Genomic DNA, 27,729 nt, shown 5'->3' on the forward strand with positions numbered 1-27,729 from the left:
CATAGAAAATACAAGAAGAAACACCAGATGTTCATTACCCCTTCTTTTGTGCTGCAGTACCTAAGAAAAAGAGGAGAGAGCTTCGTGGGCAAAGGCTAAAAACTCCAAATTTTTGTTTGAAATTTGAATTAATTACAAATTATGTGCGTTTCAAATCAAGGGGTATGTGAGGGTATTCCCAAAATTACAGTATTCTATTAGTACCAGAAATTAAATAAACAATTTTTCATTTCTCTTTAAGCTATTTTATCCAAAAAAGTAAGAAAAATAGCGAATGGATTTAACGAAGATCTATGAAATAGAAAAAGTGCCTAGTTATTCAATAGACGTTTAGATGATTATTAAAATCACAAACATAAATGTCATTAAATGTATTTATTTCTCTCGGGCCAATTGTAAACGATTTATTTTGAGTAATTGGTAAATTGTTTTAAGTGCACTTTTGACTGTTAAATACTTGTTATTGTTTTCGATCCTGAATTTTTAAATTTTCTAGTGCAGCATAATAATATATATTAAACACAGTTTATGTAATAAGCAGTATACAATTACCGACAGTAATATATATCGTGTACTACATAAATATTTACATAAATTTACATTAAACTCCAATTGTATATTGAATCAATATTATTGATAAAGTCGACAGTTGAGGCGGATCGACCGTTTTATCAATTCTAGGGGTGTTAGACTGAGTTATATAAGAGAAAGAGCCTTATCGAGAACTCTTAAACGTAAACGTAATTCAATTACCTTGCAAGTATCAGATACACTATCCAAAAGTAATATTTCTGATGGAGTGGTAATAGAATTGATTGTATGGGTCCTTAAAAAAGAATTGAATAGTGGATCTAGACTGCAACGTTGTATTTTTATTGGAAACACTTTACTTCATCCACAATAAAATCAATCCGAAGCTTGATAAACTAAAGATCCATTTGCTCAGTTCATGTGACGAAACTGCATTAAATACATCTAACAAAAAGGGCACTGTTTGTTAATTCAAAAAAGAAGGAGGAGGAGGAAGAGGAGTGTTGTTTAAAATAAAAGTATCGAAAAAGCGAAAGCGAAAAAAAGAAGGAATTTATCTAGTTTTGAATTTATTTTTGGCGGGATAGCTTAAGCGGTCTGCCATTCAAGAGGGCCAGAAAAATTGTAACGAACTCGAAAAGGGCGTCAAGTTTTCAAATTACCAAAATTTTTAAACATTACTCTTGAAAACCCGAGGAAACGGCAAGACTTAAATGTTGTATGGTGGGAAAAGTCTATTTTTTATTTGTACAATATTCGAGAACGAGTATAATCTTTATTGCTGTGACCAAGGGTGGTCACACTTATCGTCTATCGAATGCCCGATAGGCGGGGTCGAATACCGCTTCGCTTTTGATATCTATAAGCACGCAAATAAATAAAAATTAAATACTTATAAAAATGGAAGCAACAAGACCAAGTGCCTTGTGGACTTTCAAGCTGATGGCGCCGTATGTGCTTCTTGGCTACCTGACTGGCCTCGTGGTGACACTCGCATGGAACTTTTGGCAACTGGGACACTTCAGCATGGGCATTAACCTGACCTTCGCGATTCCTTTGGTGACGGTCCTGATGCTTCTCTACAGCCGACCAGTAAGGTGGGTAACTGTAACTCATGGGGATGAGAGCCCAGAGTTTGGCTAACCACGCTTTCCTAACTGCTTCCTCAGATGCATCCTGGCGATAGCCGTTCCCTCGCTGTGCAGCTCCCGGGGCAGGGCATTCCTCATAAGCCTCGCGCTCGTCCTGGCCGCCGTGGGCCCCACGGCCAACATCCTAGCCAACCTGAAGGTAATGCTTCGCAGTCTCGCCTGCGGTCAGGAGCTGTTGCGCCAGGCGCTCGGCCAGATGTTGGATGTGATCCTGGAGCCGGTGAATGCCATCCAGTTGGCCGTGGACCTGTTGCTCCAGGAAGTGCGCCGGGTGCTCAAGCAGGCCATGGTGGTGCTACTTCGCATCCAAGAGCATCTGATCGCTATAAGTGAGTAGTTGACCTCAAAAGCTGCGTCCACTACGTTTTCCTCGCACTCCTTACAGTTGACACCCTCAAGAACTGCGCCGCTTGGCTGAAATCTGTCGTTGATCTGTGCAACACGGAAATGGGCACTCCGTGGGAGCGCTGCAAATACACAGCGCACCACGCTATGGTCAGCTGCCAGGCCAAGATGGGCGTCTTTAAGGCGCTCTGCCATGCCACCAAACTATTCCTGGCCCTGTGCTATCCTGCAAAAATCCTCGATGTGTTTTGCAGCGGTTACTGGGACCACAGCTGGGCACTTCTGGACAAGATCTTAGAGCGTAAGTATTCCACGAAGAACAATCGATTTCGATGGTAAATTGTATTTTAATATCTCTCAGGCTACCGTGAATTTGTAATGCACATAGAGCAAATGTTTGATGCCAATATCACCTTCCAGCACGAGTTTTTTTTCGATACAAACTCCTCCAAGAGTTTGGCGGACGTGGGCGAGGAGATAATCCAAGACATCAACCAGCGACTCTCACCGTTTATCTTCCTGCAAAGCTTCGTGGACATTCTCTGCTGGGTCATGGTGGTTACCGTTATTTTTAAGTAGGCAAGAACTGCAACAGGTTACCAATTTAGTTTGGGTGATGTTTTGAATGTCTCCTTCAGAGCCGTCATTTTCTACCTGCGCTACATGTACAGCCGGCAATTTCAGAATGTGTTCCTGACTCAGACGCTACGTGATATCGACAGACGGCACGAAAAACACGGATTCCCTATTTTGCTGCCGCTGCAACGGCTTGAGAAGGCGAAATACATGAAGGTTAGGTTCAAATTTGGAGGCTTTATCACTTCCAATTGCTATGTTTTGTAATTGCAGCTCACCAGTCTACGTCTGACATTTTTCGAGCTCGTGACTATTGTTGAAAATGTCTGCTTTATGATAACCACCTGCCTGCAGCTGTTTGCTATCTGCTTTCTTGACTACGGGCTCTTCTGGTTGTTGGCCACAATGTCCTTTTACGGCCACAAAGAGGCCGGACTGGAGGTGCCCGCCTACATCGATCTGGAGATCAAGGGCGGGGGATTTGTGGCCGACATCATGCGGGGAATCGCGAATGCCTTTCGACCCCTCACCCAGAAAAGCGTCCTGGACACGAATCCTTGCCTACCGCTGCCCGTGAAGCCCGACTATGCGAAGTTTGTGCTGATATTGTTGCTCTGCCTGCTCGCCTGGCTGTTGGTGCTGGCCGAGCCGTATGTGTTGCGCACTCGCCATCTTATAATGGCCTACTTTTACCCGGAGAGAGCCAAGCAAAGAGCCATGTTCCTATACGACAAGATCTTAGATGATAGATGTAAGAAAAAACATTGCTTTTAGTATGGTTCTAATATATATTACACAGCAAGCATCTTTAAGTTTATCCGTCGCAAGAAGCGGAATGAGTTCAATCATAAGCGGAATGTGGAGCACCTTTTATGTTTCAACTGGCTAAGCAGGGGCTTTGCATGCCTCATCAGCTGGAGCTGCTGCTGCTCCTCCTATCAAAATATTGAGAGATGCACCATATGCGGCACATCCCTGACATCGTGAGTAGCTCAACCCGTTCTGCAGACTTTACTCGGACATGCCCTTTCCAGCTCGACTCGTAACCCCTGCAACACTCCAGGCTGCAAGGGCGTCTACTGCGATGAATGCTTCGAAAAGTCTTACAAAAAGTGCTGCTTGTGCAGCGGACCGATAGAATATGGCGATTTCTCTGACGTTTCTGAAGTGGAGTGAGTACATTTTAGGTGAAACCCCACTATGCTGATCCCTGTGTTTTCTGTGCAGCGACTCTTCGGACTACTCCGAAAAGGAGTCATTTGGAAAGAAGCGGTACAGGGAGATCTGCGGCGGACGGGGTCAGCCAAGGAAGAAGATCGATATAAAACCTTAGAGAGTTTCCGCTCTTTGTTACACTTCCAGCCTTAAAGAAGAAAAGCAACATAATGAAGAATACTTGTCATTTGATTGAATCAATGAAAATATATTGCTTAAGGTGAGTTTCGTGGCTGTGCTTGGCCAAATTATTGCAGTAAACATACATTAATTAGCACGTACACTGTTTTAAACAATGTAAGACGTATTTATGGTCAATTTTAAATGCAAACCCCGTCTGCTCGCCCTAAGGCAAACAAGTCCCTACTTGGGCATATGAATCGCAACGATTTCTATGATTCGCAGCCACAGTATTGTCGCAGTCATTATTGCTGATTTGATAGTTTGGCTTTGTCATGGCCTCAGTGGAGTGGCGGCTTCTATAGGCTCGTTTGTCTCCTTGTCAGCGCTGTGTCCGCTCGACAATAACACTTTGTTTTCAATTTGTGCAGCCCTCGTGCCCCTCGCGCAATACTCGCCCTTGCGAGTCCTGCTCTTGGGACTTCGATGCTTGGCGGGCATGTGGGCTGCAATTAAATGATCATTAAAAGCGACAGCAACGGCGCGCCGCAGATTTTTTCCAGCAATTAATGCTGTTGGCCGGACCAAGGATCGCTTCACTGATGATGACATCCAACAGTGCTTTAGTCTGCCCCTTCTCTGATTTCTGTTTTGTTTTCCTTTGGATCGGGTTTGTTTGGGCCCCGTTCTCCAGGAATGTGCTGTGTAATTTACGGGCACCGAATGCGGTGGTCTCTTTTTATTTATGATCCTCAAATTTTGACATTTATTATACCCTTGCAGAGGGTATTATAATTTCAGTCAGAAGTTTGCAACGCAGTGAAGGAGACATCTCCGACCCTATAAAGTATATATATTCTTGATCAGCATCACTAGGCGAGTCGATCTAGCCATGTCCGTCTGTCCGTCTGTCCGTCCGTTTCTACGCAAACTAGTCTCTCAGTTTTAAAGCTATCTGCATGAAACTTTCCCAAAAGTTGTCTTTCTATTGCAGGTAGTATATAAGTCGGAACGAGCCGTATCGGACGACTATAGCATATAGCTCCCATAGGAACAATCGAAAAAATAAATAAAAAAAATTATAACTTTGCTGATTTTTAATTTTTTTTTTAGTTCTTCGACATATAGTAATGGTTGAATATTTCAGAATTTCGATTTAAATTTCATCGAAATCGAACGACTATATCATATAGCTCCCATAGGAACAATCGCAAAACAAATACAAAAAAAATATAACTTTGCTGTTTTTAAATTATTCTCTTAGTTCTTCGACATATAGTAATGGTTAACTATTTCAGAATTTTTATTTATATTTTTTTTTTAGTTCTTCGACATATAGTAATGGATAAATATTTCAGAATTACTGTTTAAATTTCATCAAAATCGGACGACTATATCATATAGCTCCCATAGGAACAATAAAAATATATAAAATAACTATCTAATAATTGAGCTGCAAATCATCACAGCTTCAAGTTTTTAAACACATACGCAAGTAAATTATAATTTTAATTTTTTTAAAAATATTTAATTCTTGCAATAGCTGCAAGGGTATATGAACTTCGGCTTGCCGAAGTTTGCTTTCTTTCTTGTTTTATTTGTTTTTTGTTTAGTTGTCCGTTCAGACTTCGGCTCGGGCTGAAATTGTAACACGCCGTAGATCTTGGGGCATTTATGGTCTGTTCTTTGATGTTGTCCCCTCTTCTGCCCGCTTCTTTTGTTCAATTTTCTTTTTTTTATTGCTGTTTAATACATTTCCCCTTTCTCTCATCTGCGGCTTCCATTTGCATTGCTAATGTGTGCACAAGTGTTTATTTGTTATTTAACACCCGCTGACCTCCGATCGCCGCAAGCTAGGCCCTCCCTTTTAACCCCTATACACTCTGACCACCATCGTTGACACTCAAACCACACACACTCGAACGTAAACGAAAGAAGAATGGAGTTGATCTCGCCTAAGCTGAACAACTATTTGATATGATTGTTCTGTTCGTCCAGGTAAGGTCCGTAACATTGGATGGTATCGGGTTACCTTGTCATCTCGGGGGTAGTCTTTTCTGACATTCGATCGCTCCCGCGAAACTGATGAGCCGACATAACAATCCGTTATGTCTTGCTTCGGGATCGCTGAAGCTGGCACATTTCGTTGGTCTGTTTGTGAGTGGTCTGGCTTCTGTGTCGATGAACCCTCGTGTTTTGAAGCGAAGCTGGGGATATCATTTTTACAAGCTAAGGCCAGGGGTGCTCACATATGTAAGTTTTTGTAATCGCACACTATAAAGACTTATCGGTAAGCTTGCTGGTCAAACAGCGCTATGCCCTAAGAATGGTAGGTTTCTTCTTTGTGATGCTAATAAGATCAAAACAAGCCAACAAAAATTGCTTTAATTTTTTTCGTCGCTAATCCAAATTAAATTTGACTGCCTTTTCTTTGACTCTACACTGGCATTCGGGCATGTTTTGTTTAACTGTCTTGGTAAATGCACTGTCATTCTTTATTATGGTCTTTATTCACAACAAACCAAATCTTAAAGTCTAGAAAACAGCTTTCTTGTCAGGATAGCCGAAGAAGCCAATGCTTTTGAGCTCCATTAAAAGCTCGTAGTCGTTGCCAATGGCCTTGAATATGGCCTTCTCCAACTCATCATATTGGAAGTGGGGCGAAAAGGGCATGTCGTTGAGGGCGTGGAAGAGTGTGTTGCCGCGCTCGTTGCCAATAACCAGGGTGCGACCGCAGTGGGAGAATCTAGAAGCAACAAATTGATATCATAGATCCCGGAACATATTTTGGACCCAAGACTTTTACTCACCGGGCTACAGTGTTGAAAGAGGAGTCCATCTTGTGTTTGGACATGGGTCGTAGCAAGTTACGACGGAAGTCCCAGATGTTGGCGGTCTCCCGGTTGACTGAGACTATGATCGTGGAGTGGGTGGGACTCCACTTGGCCCAGTGCACCGGCGTCATCTCGTCCTGCAGCTCTAGTAATGGTCGTGTGATGCCATCGATCCAGATGCGCACGAACCTGGTTAATCTCGTTAATAAGGAACTTCTTGGGCCTCTAGCACTCACCAGTCGTTGCCGCAAGTGAGGAACAGTTTGGGGGACCAGGGCGAGAACTCCATCACCGTGACTCCCCCGTCATGGCAGCGCAGGACCTCCAGATACTGGTGCTGGTAGTTGATCGAGCACTTGTGGATGCATCCCTCGTCGGTGAGCACGTAGTAGATGTCCTTGTGCAGAGGGTGGGTGGTGAGGCTCAATCCTTGCGGGTGCCGGTTGGACTCGCAGGGGATCCGCGACGAGGGGTGCACGAAGATGCCCTCGGGATGACCTTCGACCCGCTCCAGAGTCATCTGGTTGAAGCCCAGCAGGAAGGGACTCTTGATGATACGGAAGCGAGTGACGGAGCCGTCCTGCGAGAGGCTTAGAAACGGGTCGATTTCCGCCTCCTCGCCGTCGTCTGTTACCTGCTTGATCCAGCGGATGGCCACCACCGGCGAGGATCCGGGCGAGGTGCTCCTCTGCGACACAGCGATGGGCACGTCCTGCAGACTGCTCACGTCCCGCACCTCAACGCTACCGTCGTACAGCCCGATGGCCAACAGGCTGGGCAGGAAGGGCGAGAAGCTTATTGCCGTCACCGGTCCATCGTAGTAATAGGCGCGTTCCGGCTCGCCCGGGTTCTTGATGCTCCACAGGAAAACGCTGCCCGATGTGGGCACATGCTGCGAGGAGAAGGAGTATAACCCGTAGGCCACGGCCAGGATGTCGCCGTTGCTGCGGCAGATGTCTATGTCGCTGACTGCCTTGCGCTCATTATTGCTGGGCTCTGGCACCAGACGGAAGAGCAGGTTCATAGAGTAGACATACTCGGCCTCTGCGTTCAACCGCTCAACTTGGTCGAAGTTCCGGAAGCGCCGCAATCCCGCCTCATTCGTGTTGCTCGAGAGCGTGCGGCCCATGTACATGATGGCGTTACGGAACTCAGGGTTCCGAAACAACCGCTCGATCTGGGACGTGGACTTGTCCTTCTCGGCCATGTCCTCTTCGTCCTCAAAGCTCTCTGCCTCCTCCGTCTGCGCTAGAGCCGAAGCCAGATCCTTAACCGATGCCATCGTGGCGAACTCCTTGCTGATGTTGTTCAGCGTGTCATACATTTCGAAGTTGGACACGTACGAACTGACTGTGGCCTTGGTTAACAGGATGGTATTTACCGCCCTCGTGGTGAACAGCAGTGTCTCCGTCTGGGCATCGTTGTCGGATCGACGCCTAATCTTGCCCTTGCCCACCGTGAGGTATTCGTAGTTGCGGTTGTCCCGTTCCGTTTCGTCGCCCTCTGGCGTTCCCTTGGCCACCGTGGACTGCGCCTGACTGTGCAGCTCGAAGAAGTCCGACTTGCGCAACGTGATCTTCACAAAGGACCTGGTGTACGGCTTGGGTTCGTACGCCTGTTCGTGGGTCTCAACGGTGCTGTACGGGTCCCAGTTAATGGTTTCGTACATGATCTTCGGGAAACATAAGGGGTCAAGGTAGTGTTAGGTTGCTCATAAATGATTGAGCCAAAAAAGAGTGGTCCACTTAAGAGTTTGAACTGAGCTTGCTTTGTTGTCATGAAAATGTACAAACCTCAATGTTTGTGTTTAATAATTTACTAAACTCCACATTTTCAGATCGCAAAATATTTGCTGAATACGTATTCTGAGACTAATTAAAAAAGAACCCAAATTGTCCTATAGAAAATTACGCCACCTGTTGCTTTTTTATGTTTTTATATAAATGTTTTTTATAACTCTTTGTTTAAGCTGTTCATAATCTCAAATAAAACCTCATTCTATATTATTGATAATCTTTGATAAGTAATAAGCAAACATTTAGTCAGCAATTGACCAGCAACTGACCAGTTGAACAAAAATTAATTGATCAACTTAACAATAGAAAAAAGTGAGCAACTGATTTTAAGCTAGTTTTGCACCACAAGGAAGATTAAATTTAACTTACCCCGCTCATCAGGTCATCTATTGACTGCTTGTTGCCACCTATTCCGGCCCGCACGCTGGACCGCGTACGGGACCTGGTTGTGCTCTTGGTCAGCATCGTCGTAAAGTTCGTCATTTGGTGCAGGACGTTAAGGTTGTACTTCATGAACTGCTCCACGTAGGTTTCGTTTGGTATCGGCTTGGGCGTCATGTCCACCTCCTCGTCATCGACTTTCTCCAGGACCTAAATTTCAGCAACTTTAGCAGACGACTTTTTAAATTGTATTAATTATTGGAATCACCTTGATCTGGGAGCGAAACTGCAGATCAGCTAGAGTCTCGACATTGTAATAGTGCATAGTATCCTTCTTCTTAGCCTTTTGCTCCTCGCCCAACGCCTGGGTGACCTGCACGGACTTTTTTTTTGCATCGCCATCCAAGGTGCTCGACTGGTGCTAATCATCGCATGAAAAGGATCTTGGATGTAAGAAGTTCTGTTTGTCCCTGTTCTCCAGCAATTACTTACTTTATAGATACTCCCATAATCTTGACTAATGGCTGTATTTCTCGCTGACACTGACATTGCTTACACTTTGGCGTTTCAATCCTCCAGATTTTGGTAAAATGTTTGTGATTCGTCTAGTTTGGGGGGACAAGTTTCTTTAATACATATGTTTGAAATGTCCTTCAATTTGTTCAAACAAACACAAGTTTCATGGCTGCCTCTATTAAACATTTTCGCAAAAAAGGTTATACCTCTTTCCTTTTAAAATATTTTAGTCCTATTTTTTTTATTATTAAGTAACTTATAATTAGCAGCTGCCTTCAATTTGGGGAAACATATTTCTGCGTCATTCACAGCAGCCATTCTAATCAATCCCAAAAGTAAATGGGAAGCCTTCATACTTTTTAATTAAAAATCTGGGCAGCTCTTCCGCTTTCTACAAGGAGCATTCTCCGGCTCTCTGTTTCCGTATCCGCTCTCTGCAGAGCTTCTCCTGCGCTTGCTCGTTAGATAAAGGCGAGATAAAGTTTGCACTTGGGCAGAAGCACCCGCACAGACCAAACCAAACCAAAGTAAACCACCCCCTGGACGCGAAGGACGACCGGCTCCCTTTTGAAGGTTGCAAGTGCGAATCAGTTACTGTTGAACTTGCCAGCCGTGCAAACTTGGCTCGAACTCGCGTATGTTTCCGTGGTTCCGTTCGGGATGTACTTGGATATTTAGAGCTTCAACTTCGCTTTCCTAAGTGTACGCCGCCGCTGGTTCAGATGCGTGTTTTTCTGGTCTGCTCCAGACATGAGATAAATTGCAACAGCAATTCAACTAAAACGTAACTGCAGCCACAATTAGAGCCATCAATGGAGTGCCAAAGTGAAATCCGAGTACCAGAAAACTCAATTAGGAATGTTGCAATAGCCCAGACACTGCCCAAACCGCAAACGCCTTCGGTCTTGGCCAAGTCAAAACAACCACAACAGCAGTCGCCGCAGTACGTCATAAATTCAGTGGCAATGCATGCCAAGGCGACCACGGCTAACTTCATCACGGGCGGCACACTGCACCGGGTGAAAAGTGCGCAGGTACGTGCAAAGGTATGTCCATTGGATATACCAACATATCCCAGCCAAGTCAGGCGAACTAAAGTGAAGTGAACGTGACGCTAATTGGAAGGTTAACCCAGCCGACAGAAATGGATATGGATATGCGAATGAATAACGTGTGCGCCTTCCTTGTTGACTGCCTACGAGGTGGGCTCGAAGGGTTGGGGAGGAGATGGGTGATTTCCAACTCGAAGTATCATGGATGTTGAAATTAGATGAATTTATGTTTCTGGGGTGTTTATGAGTTAAAATTAAGTTTATCCGGTTTTCAACAAGAAGTTGAACACTCGTTTTCCGATAGCATATCACTTGCCACTTTTTTACTTGCACTGACAATTTTATTTCTGGTTCGGCCGTTTCTATCAAGAAGTGAATATGACATACTTTTTATGTTTCATTTTATCTAAACAATTTATCATCAAAAGCTCTTTCGTTTGATATAAGTGCAATGTGAGATACACCTTTTCCCTTATTACCAACTTTGAGAACTACGAGAATAAGATGAGTGTTTTTCTTATGATGCGGGACTCGATTGATTTAGAATATTGTCATACAATTAAGAAAGATTATCTCAATCTAAACATCTATCCAACTATTATCAGCCCAATTTCTCGAACGGCCCTCTCCCGATGCGAAGTGGACATTGCGTGGTCCAATAAGAGTGCCAAAACAAAGTACGCAGCCGAGACACAGATGGGGATACATACAGATTGTGGATACGCAGGGTGCGTAACGTAAACGAACGCTGTTTTTACTGTTTTTACCGGCTAACCGAGCCAGGCCGGCTCTTTGGGCTCCAGGTGCAGGTCCATCTCAATGGAGGGTATCCATACCGAGACGAGGCCGCATGCGTGCAGAGAGAAGCGCGCTATGCGGCCATGTTATGTAAACACCGTCGGGCAGGAGGAAGCTGTAGCTGGAGCTGGAGCTGGGTGAACCTCTAGTCGTGACGAAACAAAAGTCAGGGATCTGGCTACGACTGCTGACTGCCTGATTCCCGTTGAGAGCGAGGGGCGTTCGGTGATGGTGGCTTCTGTGCGAGTCACGTCATTCATCAGATGCTCATTGGTGCGAAACAAATTTGCATGGGGTGGCAGTGGGAGTTCGAGTGGGGGTGCTACGGTGGGTGGTCCAGCGGTTCAAAGGATGGTGCCAAGATGTGGCCAACTATCTGAAGCTCCAGACATTATAATGTATTGGCTACTTGAGGAGGCGGCACTTGACTAGTTTCACAAACTGAATCTTTCCAATTGAATTCGCTGGGAGTCTTCATCTTGACTTTTCCTCACTTCACATTTCCCGCATCCCTTGTTTGCTTTCGATTTTGTTTTTTATCCCCCACAGTTTTGCGATTCGATTTTTCAATGGCAACGTAAAAAATTCTATCGTCCTTGCCCGCAATTGAGGCTCACCGGGGTGGTTGCGCCACCCACCCAACTAAGCCCCCTTGCCTCCCAAATCACCCACGTTCGCTTACTGAGAGTGGATGAGTTTCGCCCCAGAGCCGTTGCTTGTCAGCGCTTTTTGCTGAATTTATCTGAGAGCCAGATTGCGAGGAATCTCTTGCTTTTCCAGTGCCAGTCTGTTGTCCTTCTTGGCTATTTGTTTTGCTCTAAAGCATCTCGAGGGGTTAATCAACCTTTCCTGTCCTCCGAAGCTATAAAAGATGTGCGCAATTCAGGTTTGTTGTCCTGGGGTGGCACAGGCCAAAGAAGTTGTTAGAATTCTAAAGTTATATAGCTTTGACTTAAGAACTGATTAATTCTATTCTGCTTTCGTTTCTTGCGTTGTACTCTAATATTATAAATAAAAATTTAAAATATAATCGTTAATCAACTTCTAAAAAAAATATTTTCTTATAATATTTTACGCCCAGCTCAATTCCTTTTTAGCCTAAGATGTTTTCTCTTGTTTTTATCTATATTGGAGTGTCCAGAATTAAAATTTTTGTTGCTTCAACCATTTTTGAGGACTGTGTACCATATATTTTGTGAGTGGCGCTTTAGTGATTTATGAATTTATTCAAAGGCAATTGGCGAGCCAAAGTGCTTTCAACTGGCGGAGCGAAGCGGTCATTGAGCCTCGGAACCACTTCATCCGCGGCTGAAAATTGAAATGCACAGAGTCAGATTTTTAGCTTGCAGTTTGCAGTAGTTCACAGTTACTGGTGGCAGTCGATGGCGCCAACATATTTTGCTGTCGCATTCAAATTATGAGCTCTGACTGCGACTCTGACATTGGCTATGAAAATTTTGCATAAATCGTTGACTCTGCCAGCAGCGGTTAAAAACAGCAGAAAAAGACCAAATAAAAGGCCAGTACCCAGTGCCGACGGAGAATAAACAACGAATAAAGAAAGTGGGAAGCCGGGAAAAGCGTGTGGAGAAAAGTTAAGAATGTATGTGTACGTGCTGGAAATTCCTTAATTCGTTGTTACCCGAGGAACAGTAGAATTATTTTTGTGTTTACCTGTGGCGGCTTTCTTCTAGCTGGCCAAACAAATTTTCCTGTCACGTGACGGCAGCTGAAATATCTTCGAGATACAGCCGAAAATAACACACAGTTTCAATCGGGGGACATTCAAGAACTTGAGTTAACATGCCAACATGCAACAAACGGCGCACAACATTTGATTACATAATTGTTTGGCTCAAAATGCAGTTGATGGAAAATCCAGGAAAGAAGTGGGAATATCATGGGAACTTTAGGGGCGTCAGAGATCGTTTAACTCAGCTGCCATAAATATTTTTCCAGCTCCCAGTGGCCATGCTAATCAGCGCTGTCAACCGCTAAGAAACACACATATAAAGATACTTCTGCAACTTTTGGGATGCACATGGCAAAACTATGAGATTCTCGGCATCTCGGAAAAAATATGTCACGCATTCTCGTTGCCCGTTTTTCCACTCCTCTGAACTTAAATTAATTTATGCAGTTTGGGGCCAGATTTTCCTGTGCAGATTACAGCGTTGCGGCATTTAATAAATTGATCTTAAATTATGGAAAAGCAGAGCAGCTGAGATTTATAGGGGACTGGAGGCTGGAGGTGGAAGAATTGTGTATCACTGGCTAGGCCGCCGTAAATGCATATTTAGTTAATAGCGATCAGCCCATTGTGACTCACACTGAAAGGCATCATCGTTTTGTGATTATCATCGATCTATGAATACTTTCTGATCAGGGCATTTCACATCCGAAACTCTGCCTCCATTGCTGACCCATTAAACCAAATATGTCAGATGGCGTCGTTAACGTTCGCATTGAAGATCGTTTGGGGTATTCCGACGGAATACGTGGGGTCGCCCACGTTTTGGCCCCCTTTCCATTTCCATTTGGTCTCTCTTCAGGTTGGGTATCTGCATTTATTTCGGTCCACGCTTTGACCTTATAAATCAGAGAGGTAGGGGCCGCTGCAGATAGATGGTCGACACGGAGAACACACCAAATTTGTTGAATCCATAAACTTTTCAAAAATCCTAACATAAATTTTTGATTTACGCAAGCCTGGGGGAAAGATTTGTTGATTTATCTGACTAATTTCAACAGCCATCAAGTAATTTGGATGTTGAACAAATTGGAATTGGCAGCTATATAGTTCCGTATATAAAACATGGACCGCTGAGACTTTCCGAATGTTCGCGTGTATTGGGAAAGGAGAAACATTTTTATGGACCAATTATAAAGTGATGTGAGCTGTAAATTCGAGATAAAATTAACATGGTCTCAGATAGATTCGATGGGGTTGTACGGGCTTGTAACTCAATTTATATTTAATGGATTCTTACATATACCATTAAATCGAAAAGTATGTAGTTTTCTTTATTATAAATGAATGGATCGGTATTAGGGAGCTGTAGATATAGATGCAATCCGCTTTCTTGTTTTTTCCACCCGTTGAAAAACATTTCAAGTTGAAAAAAATTCAAGCTAAAGAATTATATATTTCAGAGGATTCTACATCTAAGCCGCTTTTATGGAAACCCCAAATTTACTCTGAAAAAAGTTGTTAAACCTTTTAAGTTGAGCAAACCCACTGTTAGCTTTTGCGCAAAAATTTCCTAGGCAAACAACAACTGAAAGATGTACGTCGTATCTCTTTGAAATTCTTAAGAATGATCTCTACAAATTTGCATAGCGATTTGCGTCTCTCCCTGTCCGGCTGATGATATATTTGCACAAGTGAATTTTTGCGAATGAGGGTTAGTGGATAGCGAGGGGTTTGTTCCATTTCTTGTGTAATCTTAGAATGTACTGACAACATTTATGGATTTACTAGTCTTGGAAATAGAAATAGAATGCTTCACTGTTGTTGTCAGGCAACAAATGCGTGAATTGGAGTGCAAGTATCCAGTGTTGATATAACCCAAAGCGAATCTAATCTTATCGAGGGAGCGCTTAGACGTATTTTCATACGTGTACTGCGTTTGCCTCCCTTGGATGTTTGCAAAATAAAATGTCAACATGCTGAGAACACGTGATAAGATAAGGCCTCCAAGGTATTCCGCCTACGGCCTTTGTTTTTGCCTGTTTTCAATGGAATTATTCGCACTAAATTGAGCAATCTGCTATATATAGATCGGTGGGTCTTTTCCAAATGCGAGTTATAAATAAACTTTTGTTTACCAAGTGTCTAGATAGTGCTGAAATTCGAAATGAATTTCCCCAAAAAAAACCCAATAGGAAATCCATCATAGTTGGAGCTCGCTAATGGATGATGATGGTAATAACATGTGATGATGGCCCGATGATTGATTTATTTACACGCCAATGATGCTGCCACTTTGTCGGCCATGCATGACATGAGTTCTGTTTCTGTTGCCGACACCTCAGCCATTTGCTTACGAAACCAAGCATTGGCAACCAGCGGCCTTAGTGGGTCTATTTGATCCGATTTCAACCTGACTGATAAAGCGGACAGTGTTGGGCTTTCACGCCGGCATACCTCGTTACTCACTCCAGAACTTCCGCCCTCCAGTTTGACGTCAATGCCTTGACATTGTACTTCCAATTTGATTCCCAAAACGAAGGGGCTACATTTCAAAACCCGATTCGTATATGTTAGGTAAGGTATTGGAGCAGTACGGGCATTACCAATGCAAATCATTGTCAAAGGTGGTTGATCGTCAGAATGGTTTGCAACACCACCTTATTTATTGTACTCAAACCGAGGGTATGCCAAAAATACAACATAAAGGTAAATTTAAGGATTTTGTTCAAAGTTTTAGGTAAAACAAAAGTAACTAAAATAACCAAATAAATTATATTAAGTTAACTCTTTTTGTTCGATTTTTGTTCAGCTTAATAAAAGCAGTTTAATTATAAATAAACTCTTGATAATAGTTATTTTTATGTTTCCCTTTTTCCTTAATTCCAACATTCAAAGACCTACTTCCTCAACTTGGCTGACTCATGGATCAAACATTCTGTCCGTTTATTGCTTTTATTTCCACTAATGACATGGAGAAATTTCCTGTCTTTTTGTTTAACAACAGCAATCAACGCCTCGTAGTCATGAAAATTAAGCAGAGTGCATCGAATGGAAACCTGAGAGGAAAATCTATTTAGCTCTCCTCTTCGGTTTGTTGTTCTTGAGCCTGGGCAATGAAGTATCTGTCTGCCTAAGCATTCCGAGAAACACTTCACTTGGTGCCAAGTATCCCGAATGGAATCCGCAGTAAACACTTTCACAGGCCTGGTCATAAAATCTGCGTTGTTTATTTCGCAAAGTGAATTGGAATTGGGTTAGCCTTTAGTGCAGCCTCAGCGGAAAGTACAAACGCGGAGGAAGTCAGCATAAGGTTGCAATATGTGTGCGCTTCATTCACTGGACTCTGGTCATCAATGGATGTTTATAAGTTTTATGGGTATGGTGTGTTCAAAGGCGACAAAGGCAGAGCCAGACGGCGCGTATTTGATTACAGGCCGAGGTCGGTTCTTGCGGTAATTGGATTGCCCGTTCTGGAAACATGCTCTGCAGGAGGTCCCAGTCCTGCACTCTGCGATCCAAGAACCTCTCAAAAACCAAATATTTCCCGGCTACTGTTACGCGATCTCAATCCGAAGACGACTTCATTATATCAGCACTATCGGGTGTCGTCGTTTAACAGTTGCCTCCCATCGAAAGTTGATTTTCGTGTTTCACCGTTCACCCACCAATCGGAATTCTTGGGAAAGTGTTGCAAGCTCTGCTGTAAACATGGTTTTTTGGGGCAAGCACTTCAAGTGACAACCACATAAGCAATAAACGCAATCCAGCAGCAGACATAAAGATACATCAAACCACTTCCCCTTTTCACATTCTCACTCTTGCTTTACATAATTTTTGGCGCGCAATTGCAATCGAAGCTGTCTTTCATCTCATGGGTGCCAGTACCAGATGTTGGGCAATTAATGTGGTTCCTTTCGTGTTTTCTTTGGGTAAAGGGGACCCATGCTAAGCTTACAGTGAATGAGAGTTCCATTTGCCTTTCGACCTTGGCTTGTTCTTGATCTTGCATATGGCGAAATAATTTCAGCAAGGTTTGTTATTTATTAAGAAAAGAAAAACGAATATTTTTGTGTGCCTTAATGTATTATCAAAATACTCTTTAAGATGTTTTATTCGACAATTTATACTACTTATGCAATAGTTTATCGATCTTGTTAATCCACGACAAACTTTATGGATAAGTGGGTTAGTTTTATAAGATTCGCATCAGGTTTTCTTATCAAAACTACTTTTGTCATCCAGCTGTTCTTGCAAAGCACTTTAAATGCCAGAGTTAACTGTTGAATTTAACCCTTTTTCTATAGGACTTTTCGGAAATAGATCTGGAGAACCTCCTCCACAGCGTCAGGAGGAGTCTCGAGAAGGCCATAACTTATGCTGCCCATATACGATATGAGTTCCATTTGTTTACTGCTTTGTATCTCAATTTTCAATGTGCTCGTAATAAATGGCTGCAAGATCTCGTTCTGCCTCCATGTGGGTGTAACTTGCAACCGGCAGCCGTCGGGATGCAGTATGCTGCTCATGAATTATGCAAACACTGGTAAATCGCAGGCCCAGGAAAACAACACACTCATCTCTGACAGTTTCCCTGGCCATTCCGCCCAGGCAAAACACACAAATTGTGATCGCTGGGTGGCACAGATCGCGTCAAGAATCCAGACTCCGATACGGACGGTTCCGGATCGCAGATTAAGACGCCGCAAGTCGCGGCAAATTGTCAAACGCGCCGCCAGCTGCCAGCGATTTACTTAGGCCTCTTGTCCTGAGATCCCCCGTCTGCTTGTCCAGTCCCAGCTCCTTCGTATCATATTTATTTTGCATGCCTGATTTTTAGGCATTCACACAATGTGTGAAATTGCCAAAAGTTTTCAAAGTTTTTTGAAGTTTGTCAGCAAAAAATATGAGGATGTGGTCTGTGTGGTCATACTCGTAAATTGTTTCTTGAAATTCCCAGTGCAATAACCTCTATTAGTCACCCCAAATTGAATATTTGCAAATGCTAGCTTTAAATCTTTTAATCTTATAAGCTTACAGAACTGAAAAGTAGCACACCCTATTGGCAGGGTGAAGTTGTTTTGTGCTTTTGGCTCTCTGGAAACAAATGGGCATTAACAATGTGGGATAATTAACCCACTAATGGAGTGTTGGCGCAGATTCGGAGGAGTGGCAGCGAAAAGTGTTTCAGATGAGGAAAGGGTCAAAGACCTTTGATAAAACCGAAATTTGTATTAGAGCACCAGAAGCCAAGAAAATATAGTTTTGGGTAGACTCAAAAACTATTTCGCGGCACTCAAAATTGCCTTTATCCTTAGGAATACATGCATGTCTGCAAACTCTGCTTTTGCCCCCCATCAGCTGTCACTGACCTGACCAACCCCAAAAACGGAGATCGTTGACGTAGTGCATCGGGGAGTTGTAAAATTTGAGTTTCATTAAGATGCACATCTTAATTGCGCCCGCAGCTGATCCTATCCGACGATGCAGCCAATGAAGACGATCCTGTTTTTCACTTTCCACAAACTGGGCACGTTCACTTGCCCATCTACCGATGGCTCTATTGTTTCACGAGGAGTGGCTGAGTGTCCCCTGATAATTGATGAATTTATGACCTAACTTGGAGTGCCACAAGTTGCCCAATAACTTTTACCGACTGCTCTTCTTATCGCGTGCCTCAGCTGCTGGTGCTTGTTTTTCTAATTGGATGTCGCAGAGGCTAATCTGACCCCCTGGCTAATGGGTGAGTTAAGGCGGCAAATTCCGGGAACCGCTTTCAATGCGTTTTTCGGATTGCTCCGACGAGCTCCATTTCTGCCCAAACTCTTTTGTTTCCGCTGCCGACACTTGCCTCCTCATTTCTGATTTCTTCTACGATTTCTGATTCCGCTGCCCCGGCTCTGGCTTCGATTTGGATCCAATCGCAGCTTCGAGTGAACCCGCAGCTTCTGCATTGTTTTCCGAAAGTGGCACGTTCTGGCCATTTATGGCGCACGCATGGCCAACGCCACCGAACTCGAGCTGATTGCCCAGCGGGTCTGCATTGTGACCAATTGTGGTTGGGGACCGGGCTCAGTTTCGGAATGGAGATGTTGTGCATGAAATTTTAACAGTGCTCTATGGCAACCTACCCCACATTTGTTTCTGGATTGGGTTTTCCCGGTCATGATATTTACTGGAGTGTTTGTCTTTTTTTAATCGGTAAAGATCCCTTCTCGGATGAAGATTCATCTGCATTCATTGCGAATTTACTAAAACAATTTGTTATGGCTATTTACTAATTTATTGCACCAACTTAAAATAAAAATCGTAAGACCTTTATTACATTTTGTAGTATAAAGGCGTTTTCTATTATATAGCTTCGAATATTGATTTGCCCACAAACTCCATAAGTAAAGGACGGCTCGTGAGCACTCCCAGCTGACTGAGTTGGCACATCTGGCAAGTTAATGTCCCGTATAGAGTGACAAATCTATTTATTTCTCCTTGGACATCCTAGAAACAGGCTTATAAACATCTGTAAGCCCAAGGGAGAGTTTCCCTTTCGGGTATCAGGGGGTGGCTCTATACAAATATGCAATAAAAAAACGTTGCTTTTGTCGTTGGTAATACAAATGGCTCAATTAGCAGTCCACAAATATTTTCCATAGACTTCCTAAATCGTTGATTGCAATATGTGGAAACAGATGAGGGGTGGGGGAATGTTGAGTCAGGTGCCATAATTCCCAAAAAAAATTCCCATTTTCCCGTCCATGGCAACCGCAAAAAAATACTGAACAGAAAAACAAAATCATTTAGATAAAAGAAATGACGCCTACAATTTCTACAATTTACGCAAGAGCGATAGCGGAATACATACAAATACGCGTGTTTATAAATTCGGTCTGATTTACATACATTATTTATTCAGCTTCTAAATTGCAAATGGAAACATTAAACGAGGTGTTATGAATGAATGGCAGCTTGGATATGGGCAGAACTGGAGGGCTAAGCTGTCATATGACACCGACATATTTCATTTGCATATTTACGATGGACCCCCGAAATTGTTACAAAGAATGCCAAAAGGTGGGTGAATGCTAAACAGAAAAGAGCTTTAAGGTGAGCAAAAAATTTAAATTAAAAGCTTTAAGTTTCGTTTCAGTTTTATCAAGGTTTTCCGATACAGACACAAGGATACAGATGAAGGTTCAAACCCTTTTGTCCTCAAACGAGCCAATTAGTGGGCGTACTTGTCTTGCATATTTTTCTAACCCTGAGCACACAAATGTCCAAAATTGCCGACTAATTCACTGGAATGCGGGTGGGTTCCTAACTCATCTTATTTCATCTCGGATATTTTGTGTAGTGAAAAAACCGGTTGGTTGAAAAATGAATGCCAAGCGTGCCAGCAACAATCCAGCCAAAATGGGATGTCGTTCTCCATAACTCACGCAGGATAACGATAATGAGTTTGGGCCAGGAAAATGCACATGCGATAGGGATGGTCAGAATTAGGGAAAGAGATGAGAGACAATACCATGGAAATTTCCATGTAAATTTGATTGACAAACTTTCTGGGATATGAAATCGGAGAAGCCCACGCTTTGAAGTGAAAGAATTGAGTGTTGTTCGAAACTTTTTACGACCCAACCATTTTAGATAAGAACACAAATCGATGGAAAGTCACTATTAAGTCGCCTCTAAAGTGCTGGAAGTCGAATCAAATCGAGCAAATTAAATTAAATCAATCCCCCCAACAACGAAAGTGACAATAAAACTCAACGAGTGTCGGAGTTTTTGTTTTTTTTTGTCAAGGGGTCGGTGCGGTTCTCCAATTTTCGTGTTGCCTTGGTCTGTCTCGACTCCATCTCCGCTCTGGACGTGGCTGAAGTGGGCGTGGCACTTGGCATGCAAATCATGTCAAATGTCACACTCAGCTCAGCTTAACTCGGTTCAGAATTGCAGCTGCACTGACATCGGGGTCTCCTCGTTGTGGTTATTTTTAAAGTTCGTATCTCCATCTGGAGTGGGTAACAACTTCCCTTTTCTGCGGAACGGGTTGCCTGACCTTCAGCATTGACTTGTTGAGGAGGTGTATGTTTGGGTTCCTGCCCTTTTTTCGGGCCCAGAAATGCTCACGCCTCCGAGGTGTACACAATGTGTTTGAACAGCTGTCGCATTGGATCGTCGAAGGTAGCTACTGTGTTCAAGTGCCTCATCGGGAGGGTAACTTGAGCTTGTCCAACATCTTCTGGCTAATTGAGCTTTCGGGGTAAACATTCTGCTTAATGGAGAACGTCTGCACTTGATATGCATCGAATATTATCGAATTGGGTTGGATTGACTGTCTCGTATAACGAAACGGTTGTCATAGGCAAATAGCAAGGTAAAAAGATATTATAGAGGCAGTCAACTTGAGTACAAGAGAACTTATATATGAACCAGATATATGGTTATTGGACCCATAGGGGATGAGTCTTTCTGCGTTCTCAAAATAAGCTTATTATAAACTAAATATCGACAGTCAATATAAGATAATGTACACTTTGGACAATACATAAAAAACAAATTGCAATAACTGGCCATGTGCAGAAGAAGAACCATTCTTTTAGCCATTTTATTGTTTTCATGTAGCAAACTTTAGTGTTCTGCGTAGGGGTTAGTTGCCATAAAATTGTATGCAAAAATCATTTAGCAGGAGCATTTTAAACCCTTTTGTAAAATTACATAAAGTCATTGCCTTAAATGATAAAGCAAAGAATAGTCAAACTACAAAGATATAAGAGCTGCAGAGAGCCGAAAAATATAGTTCGTATCAAAAAATCTGTTGTTTCTGCCAAGCGACATTTTCCGTTTCAGATAAACAGTGTTTATAGAGCTGCCGAGAAACATTGCTCATAACATTTACGACATTCAAAATGTATCTGCGAAGAGCACCGCAACTGGTTCGTATCAACAAATCTTATGTTTCTACCAAGCGAAATTTTCGGTTTCAGAAAGAGCACTCTTTACAGAGCTGCCGAGAAACCTACGATACTGCTCGTTTTGTTAGCTAACATTGCTCATAGCATTTACGACATTCAAAATGTAGCGTCGAAGAGCACCGCAACTCAGAGCTCGTCGTCGATTCAATCCATAGAGTTGCTTGCTGCGTTGCGGACCTCGTTCGAGAGCTAAACGCTTCGAGACACAAGAAACGAGAATCGATTCGTGACAACTGAAAAGGCAACCGATTTTGCTACGTTTGTGGTTTGGCAGCGTCTTTTGTGTTTCGGCTTCGGTTTTTTTCGGCTGCCCGCGGCTTAACTTGAAATTAAAGCTGATTCGGCGATTTCAGATACAAGATACATATGCAGATGCGAGTGCTAAGCTGCAGATAGACAACAGTGAAGTGAGATACAAGTGGCTAGATAGGTCGCGAACCCACGTCGAGATACTTTATTTATATTGTCCTGGATTAAATATATCTAAAAACATCTCGATTGTGGCCGTCATCATGTCGTGCTAGGGTGCGACTGATCCAGCTCAAATCAACTCAACCCAGATCCCAGATCGCAGATCAAAGATCAAATCGACAAAGATGCTGGACAAGGCAACGAGCTCCTCCGTGTCGGTGTCCACCTCCTGCTGCAGTTCGAATGCCACCAATGCGGACCTGGACTACGATGTGCCGGTCTCGCGCCGCATACTCATCAAATCGGTTAGTAGACCCTCGCGATAAGCCCAATCATAAACTGCCGCACTTCATGGGGCGCGGATTAAGCCATTCTGGCTCTGGCGAAGCTATCTTCGCGGCTCATCTGCCAGTGTTGTGACAGTCGGGCTGCCGGGAAACTGTAGCGGATTTCTCTACTTGTATCTTTGGCAGCTGTCAGGGGGAAAAGTTTCCGCGATTTTCGCCATTCGCATTCGTATTCGTTATCACCTCGCAGCGACACCGTTTGATGTGCCAGTTTACGGCCCAGGTGAGATATCGCAATGTCGTGATAAGTCAGTCGATGATGCCTGCCTTTGCATATAAACTCTAAATTGTTTGGTTGAAAACAACATGAGCTCACCGTGATAAACAATCTACAAGTGATTCCCTCCAAGTAAGGAGTAAGGAGCCCCTGATTAGATTGGAATCAAGTGTGATAAGATTGAGCCATTCGAACTTAACTAGAAAAATAATTAAAAGCGGGCGGATTAACTCAGGATGCAGATTAAGTAAAAATAAACTAACATTTATTGTAATATAGTAAGTAAGGCCATTTTTTTATACCCAAGTGACCAACTTAGTTTTCTGTGCATTTGCTGGACTGGTCACAAATATTTTATAATTAAAATATATATGAGATTAAATGTCCACTTTAGTTGGTATAGGCGTACTTAAAATATTCCGATGGATTAAAGTGGCAAGTTATTTCACTGGTTTCTTGCTCTTAGCCGCGACAACTGGGAGCGAATGCTAAGCAATAGATTTATACTGCCATATATTTTCATCAGAGACCCGGGAGTCACTCAATCAACATCAGCTGGCTGCCTTTTGAATTAAAAACCGTTGACGCCACACGCGGACATTAATTCTCATCAATTTCTTGTGGCACTCAAAAATGAAGTGTCGAAGCTGAAATATGTTCTGTCTAGACGGGGAACTGTGGGGCGCCCACTTAATCAGCAAGCAAGGAGCGATAGATATATGCAGGAAAGATGTCCCTTAGGGAGTCTGCGGTTATCCTCGGAGATAACCCCTGAGACAGACCTCCCCTGACACAATCTTAATTAATAATGAGGCCTGCGTTTGGGGCAGCTACTTTGGTTTTCAGTCTTTTATCTGGCTTTCTTTTAGTTACCCTGACCATTTAGGGTCTTCGGTTTCGGTGTGACGCTCAATTAAGACTGATTAGATTTGGTAGTGGAATTGTTTCGGCAATATCCGACCTCAACCCTGGACTTGTCCTTATCGTATTGCCTTTCCTTCGGTCGCACTCCCAATGCCCGATAAGGAGTCACCACCCAGGCACTCCAATTCAATTTCCCGCGCTACGTGCGCGGTCTTCGCCCATGAGGATTTGTCTTGACTTCCTTATTCTGCTAGAAATCAAGGCTCTGTTCGCAACTATTAATGACTGATTTCATTTGCCACGGACGCAGACCATTGGGGCTTTCCTGCCCCCTTAATTAGTCTCCCCTTAATTGCGGCCTTTCAGTCAAGCGCACGTCCTGGTTGCGAAGGAGTCTGGGGTCTGCAGGAACCACTATTAATTTCCATCAGTCAGCGACATGCTAATAAACCACCCCTTTACCCCCTCTGCTTTCCTATCATAGAGATGAGGACGTGGCACGCTTGCGACTCACTTGAAGCTAGGGATAATATTAGGATCCATGGAATTGCATTTTAAGGGACTTTGCCTATCTCTATTAGTTCCACCGTATGTTCACGCGCTCATCTCTTGCGCAGACATCTGAGGCAAGGCCAAAGAACGCAGGAAACCCATCTTCGAATGTTTTCCGCTGTTTGAGTTTTGAAATCTAAGCTGGGAGCAGAACCGGCTGGGCGTTGGGGCACTAGATGCTAGATGACTCCTCCAGACCTCAAGAGCCAGTCTAGCCGGGCGTCAATTACTTTTCGCATTTGTGCGCATTTGGAGCACATTTATTTTAATCTCACCTGAGCCTCTTTCGCTGCGTGTCTGTGATGGATGCAGCTGGTCCAGCGCCCCGCGGCAACCCTTCAATTACGTGATACTTTGTGTCAGCGAACAAGTATCCTCCGACTCCTGGAGCCCGAGATCTCGACTGTACAGTGCCCGTGATCATGTCAGAGACACGACTCTTGTAATTAGCCGATGTTGTTTATTTAATTTTCAGCTTAATAACGACAACAGCACCAGAATATTGAGTGCTATGAGGTGGAAAGGGGAGTGCATTTGCATTCTCACTTACGTCCCTCCGCCAGACTCACACTGCAGTCGTAAGCAAGCTAATTTATTTCATCGCTCAGGTTGTGCAAACATTCTCGAATTCAAATTTGTCCAACAGGTGGTTGTAAAGGCTGCATTTGTTGCTTTCTGGGCGGGCAGTTGTGAGTTGATGAATGTGGTAAGGTTAAGGTCCACAAGGGGCAAGTGGAGTTGACTGATTGGAAATGGTTCGAGGAATGTTACCAAATAAGTACCTCTCTCAATTTCGTATCACTCAAGACAATGCATTTTCCGCCATATCATATCGCCTCTAAAAACACACTCAGCGAAGAAGAAAAACTTTCGCTTTTGTTGTTTTATCTTTTTTGCGTTTAACACACGAGTTGAGTAGCGTTCAGTTCAGTTCGGTTAAGGCAGGCATTTACTCATTCATTATCTAACAGTCATGTGCTACCAAGCGAGCATTGGCCATTATTTCTGCCAAGCAAACATGTCGGCCCACTGGATTATAGGCCATCAGCATTATGGACTCGAAAGTGTCGATAATGGGCAAGCACTCGCAGAATAGTTGGCAGGTGGACCGGCTTCCTCCACAAAACGTGCCGGGTCCAAAGACAAGATAAGGGGTCTGTTGTAAGGGGACAGGTAAGCTGTCGCTCCCATGTAAGCCGTGTAAACATGAGGGGCGAGTGCAGGAGCTGGGATTTGCAGGCATCCCCTGCCATTTTGTTTACTTACAAGATTCACAGAAGACCACTGCACATTGTCTGTGCTTCTGCCTGTTACGTGCACAAGTTCAGATGACATTTATGAATTACAAATTTGACACGTCACGTTCTGGGTTCTCCAAAAGAGAAGGTTTGACTAATTGCCCTCGGGCTGGAGTCCTTCACAAGTCGAGGAACTCGCCCTGGCGACATTGAGCTTGGAATGATTTTCTGAGCAGTGTTTACAGGGCATAAACAATTGCAAATTGGCCTCAGCGGCGACTGATAATTTGCACTATATGGCCTAGTACTTCCCCTGGCCTTCCAAACACCGGAAATTACGAAGCAGGGGAAGAAGGGTCTTGGTCTCATCTCCAGATAAGGACTGCAAACTGGTTGTAACGGAGCAATAAAAGCTACATGCAACCCGTAAGTGGGCTAGGCCATCAGCGGTGCAGCGATTCGAGCACTGACGATCGCTCACATCAGCCACTTAATGGGCCCATTTACACCAAAACGGAGTTGGGCTACTGGAGTTGTCCGGTGGCCAAGAGTTCTGAAGTTCTAGAAGAGAAGTTAATAGTATACACAATTACTGTCAACCATTGTAACAGGATCTACTTATCTATGGGTTACAAAACTGTTGACTGGTTTTATTTCGAGTTGTTTTTCCCACTCAGCTTATCACTTACCACTATTTGGAAAACCTCATTTGATAACGAATCTCTTACCATCCTAGGCCTTGTCATCTCACTTTCGATCGATAGTTTTCGTGGGCCACATCCGCTGTAGAAGGCGTAAAAGGGGCCCAGACCGTAATCCATCATAAGTCGGCTACCGAAAGATAAAAGACCGAAAAGTCAACTCTTGAAGCCGAGGGGATCCTCTCCAGCAAACTGGTTAGAAGAAAAGAAGAGTTTAACAAAGGCCGCCAGCCATTGGAGGTAATTCCACGGGCATGAGTCACGTCCGGGGTATTCCTCCGACCTAATCTCAATGTCAGTCAATGGAGCTTAATGACTTCAACGTGGGGAGCGGGGGGTGTTCGTAAAATAAATCTTGTAAGATACTCGAGAAGCTACCCAAATTAAACCGAATGAATGAACGAGTGAATGGACTCGTTTGCCTTTTAAAACTGTGTTTTACAAATTGTAAGTGTTTTCTTATTTTTTGCATATTTTTTCGGGTCTTCTTTGTTTAATGGTTAGTTTTCAATATTTTAAATGGCTTGCATTGCCGCGGGTACATTTTCTTTGCCTGTTAATGCTTTGCCTTATGATAATTTGTATTATTTAATTTTTTGTGCATGTTTTGATTTTATCAAATGATTGATCTTTTTGTTTATTTGCTTTTAAAGTTTTTATAGCTGAGTTCTGGTCGTCGATGGTTTTGTTTGTGCTATTTTTCGAGTGTTTCATTATAAACACATTCTGAGCCAGTAAAACAAATGTATGAGAAACTACAACAGCAAAAAGCTACAGACACGCTTGAAAATTGATTTTTGTTTGTTTGCTCGGCTGATTCATTTGCCACAATTGAATTTTAAACTGCTTGGGTTTTCTCCCTTTCCTTGGGGAAGTAAATTTGCAACGTTTTTGCGTATTTCACTTGAAATTGCTGCGAAGGTCGACAATACTTTTGTGTAGACTTCGCTTTATTTGTTCTTTAATATTTAAAGTCAACCGTTCGCATCTCGTTTTCAGTTATTTTCCTTTGTTATTTGGTTTCTTTTTATTTTTTTTGGCTTTAATTTTTCGTTCAGAAGTTACTTAAGCTAATTGAATTGGCACATGTATGTTTGCTTTGACGCTTGCTTTGTGAGTCACTTTCATCGAATTGGCCATGTCTTGCAATTTAATTCCGTGGTTAATGTGGTTATTTTTTTTTTAGAATTACAAAACCCAAGTGTGTACTTTATTGTGCTTTCGTAAATCTTGTATTTGCTGAATTGAATTAGCCCTTACGTTATATTATATTTTTCTACCCGCCATTAAAGTCTGAGAGCGATTTGCCCGAGCTGTGGAGGCTATGCAAATTGAATGAAATACACTTGGAATGCGAACTGCAATTGACTTTTCAATCTATTGTAAATGGGCGGAGCTAGTGCCACCAATTGCTCTGTCATTAACTTG

The 27,729-nt window shown here is 43.2% G+C and overlaps 3 protein-coding genes across 10 annotated transcripts in view; 2 read left to right on the top strand and 1 right to left on the bottom strand.

The window, feature by feature from the left end:
- Positions 1–1,321: 1,321 nt before the first annotated feature.
- The window catches only part of LOC128259170 (DC-STAMP domain-containing protein 2), a 29,735-nt gene continuing 3,327 nt past the window's right edge, over positions 1,322–27,729 (top strand). The window contains exons 1-11 of one of the 6 annotated variants that reach the window (XM_052991381.1): positions 1,322–1,628; positions 1,701–2,011; positions 2,068–2,328; positions 2,389–2,602; positions 2,666–2,819; positions 2,877–3,354; positions 3,403–3,586; positions 3,638–3,775; positions 3,831–4,038; positions 19,916–20,073; positions 20,132–20,602. In XM_052991381.1, coding sequence (XP_052847341.1) covers positions 1,432–1,628; positions 1,701–2,011; positions 2,068–2,328; positions 2,389–2,602; positions 2,666–2,819; positions 2,877–3,354; positions 3,403–3,586; positions 3,638–3,775; positions 3,831–3,936 — 2,043 coding nt within the window. In that variant the 5' untranslated portion in view covers positions 1,322–1,431 and the 3' untranslated portion in view covers positions 3,937–4,038; positions 19,916–20,073; positions 20,132–20,602. Of the gene's footprint in view, positions 1,629–1,700; positions 2,012–2,067; positions 2,329–2,388; positions 2,607–2,665; positions 2,820–2,876; positions 3,355–3,402; positions 3,587–3,637; positions 3,776–3,830; positions 4,039–19,915; positions 20,616–27,729 lie in introns of those variants that run through there. The other 5 variants (XM_052991380.1, XM_052991378.1, XM_052991379.1 and 2 more) reach the window with 5 other exon arrangements.
- Positions 6,412–9,654, bottom strand: LOC128259169 (dynein axonemal intermediate chain 4). Its single transcript, XM_052991376.1, has 6 exons — positions 9,442–9,654; positions 9,218–9,370; positions 8,938–9,159; positions 7,009–8,444; positions 6,749–6,961; positions 6,412–6,684 (listed from the first exon to the last, which is right to left on the bottom strand). The coding sequence occupies exons 1-6, from the start codon at positions 9,496–9,498 to the stop codon at positions 6,474–6,476; spliced, it is 2,292 nt and encodes a 763-aa protein (XP_052847336.1). The 5' UTR covers positions 9,499–9,654; the 3' UTR covers positions 6,412–6,473.
- Positions 10,070–27,729, top strand: part of LOC128259167 (breast cancer anti-estrogen resistance protein 1) — a 29,900-nt gene continuing 12,240 nt past the window's right edge. The window contains exon 1 of one of the 3 annotated variants that reach the window (XM_052991372.1): positions 10,070–10,499. In XM_052991372.1, the coding sequence (XP_052847332.1) occupies positions 10,278–10,499 (222 nt within the window). In that variant the 5' untranslated portion in view covers positions 10,070–10,277. Of the gene's footprint in view, positions 10,500–22,096; positions 22,688–22,711; positions 22,953–27,729 lie in introns of those variants that run through there. The other 2 variants (XM_052991373.1, XM_052991374.1) reach the window with 2 other exon arrangements.

This window comes from Drosophila gunungcola (assembly GCF_025200985.1).
Source record: "Drosophila gunungcola strain Sukarami chromosome 3L unlocalized genomic scaffold, Dgunungcola_SK_2 000005F, whole genome shotgun sequence".
NCBI classification, from domain to species: Eukaryota; Metazoa; Arthropoda; class Insecta; order Diptera; family Drosophilidae; genus Drosophila; species Drosophila gunungcola.

What these genes read in the sequence shown, in the direction of transcription:
- LOC128259169 (XM_052991376.1), bottom strand. Translation starts at nt 9,498, where the DNA reads ATGTCAGTGTCAGCGAGAAATACAGCCATTAGTCAAGATTATGGGAGT. An exon ending in ATTATGGGAGTATCTATAAA is followed by an intron (nt 9,371 to 9,441) that starts GTAAGTAATTGC and finishes TGCGATGATTAG; the next exon opens with CACCAGTCGAGCACCTTGGA. An exon ending in AGTTTCGCTCCCAGATCAAG is followed by an intron (nt 9,160 to 9,217) that starts GTGATTCCAATA and finishes GCTGAAATTTAG; the next exon opens with GTCCTGGAGAAAGTCGATGA.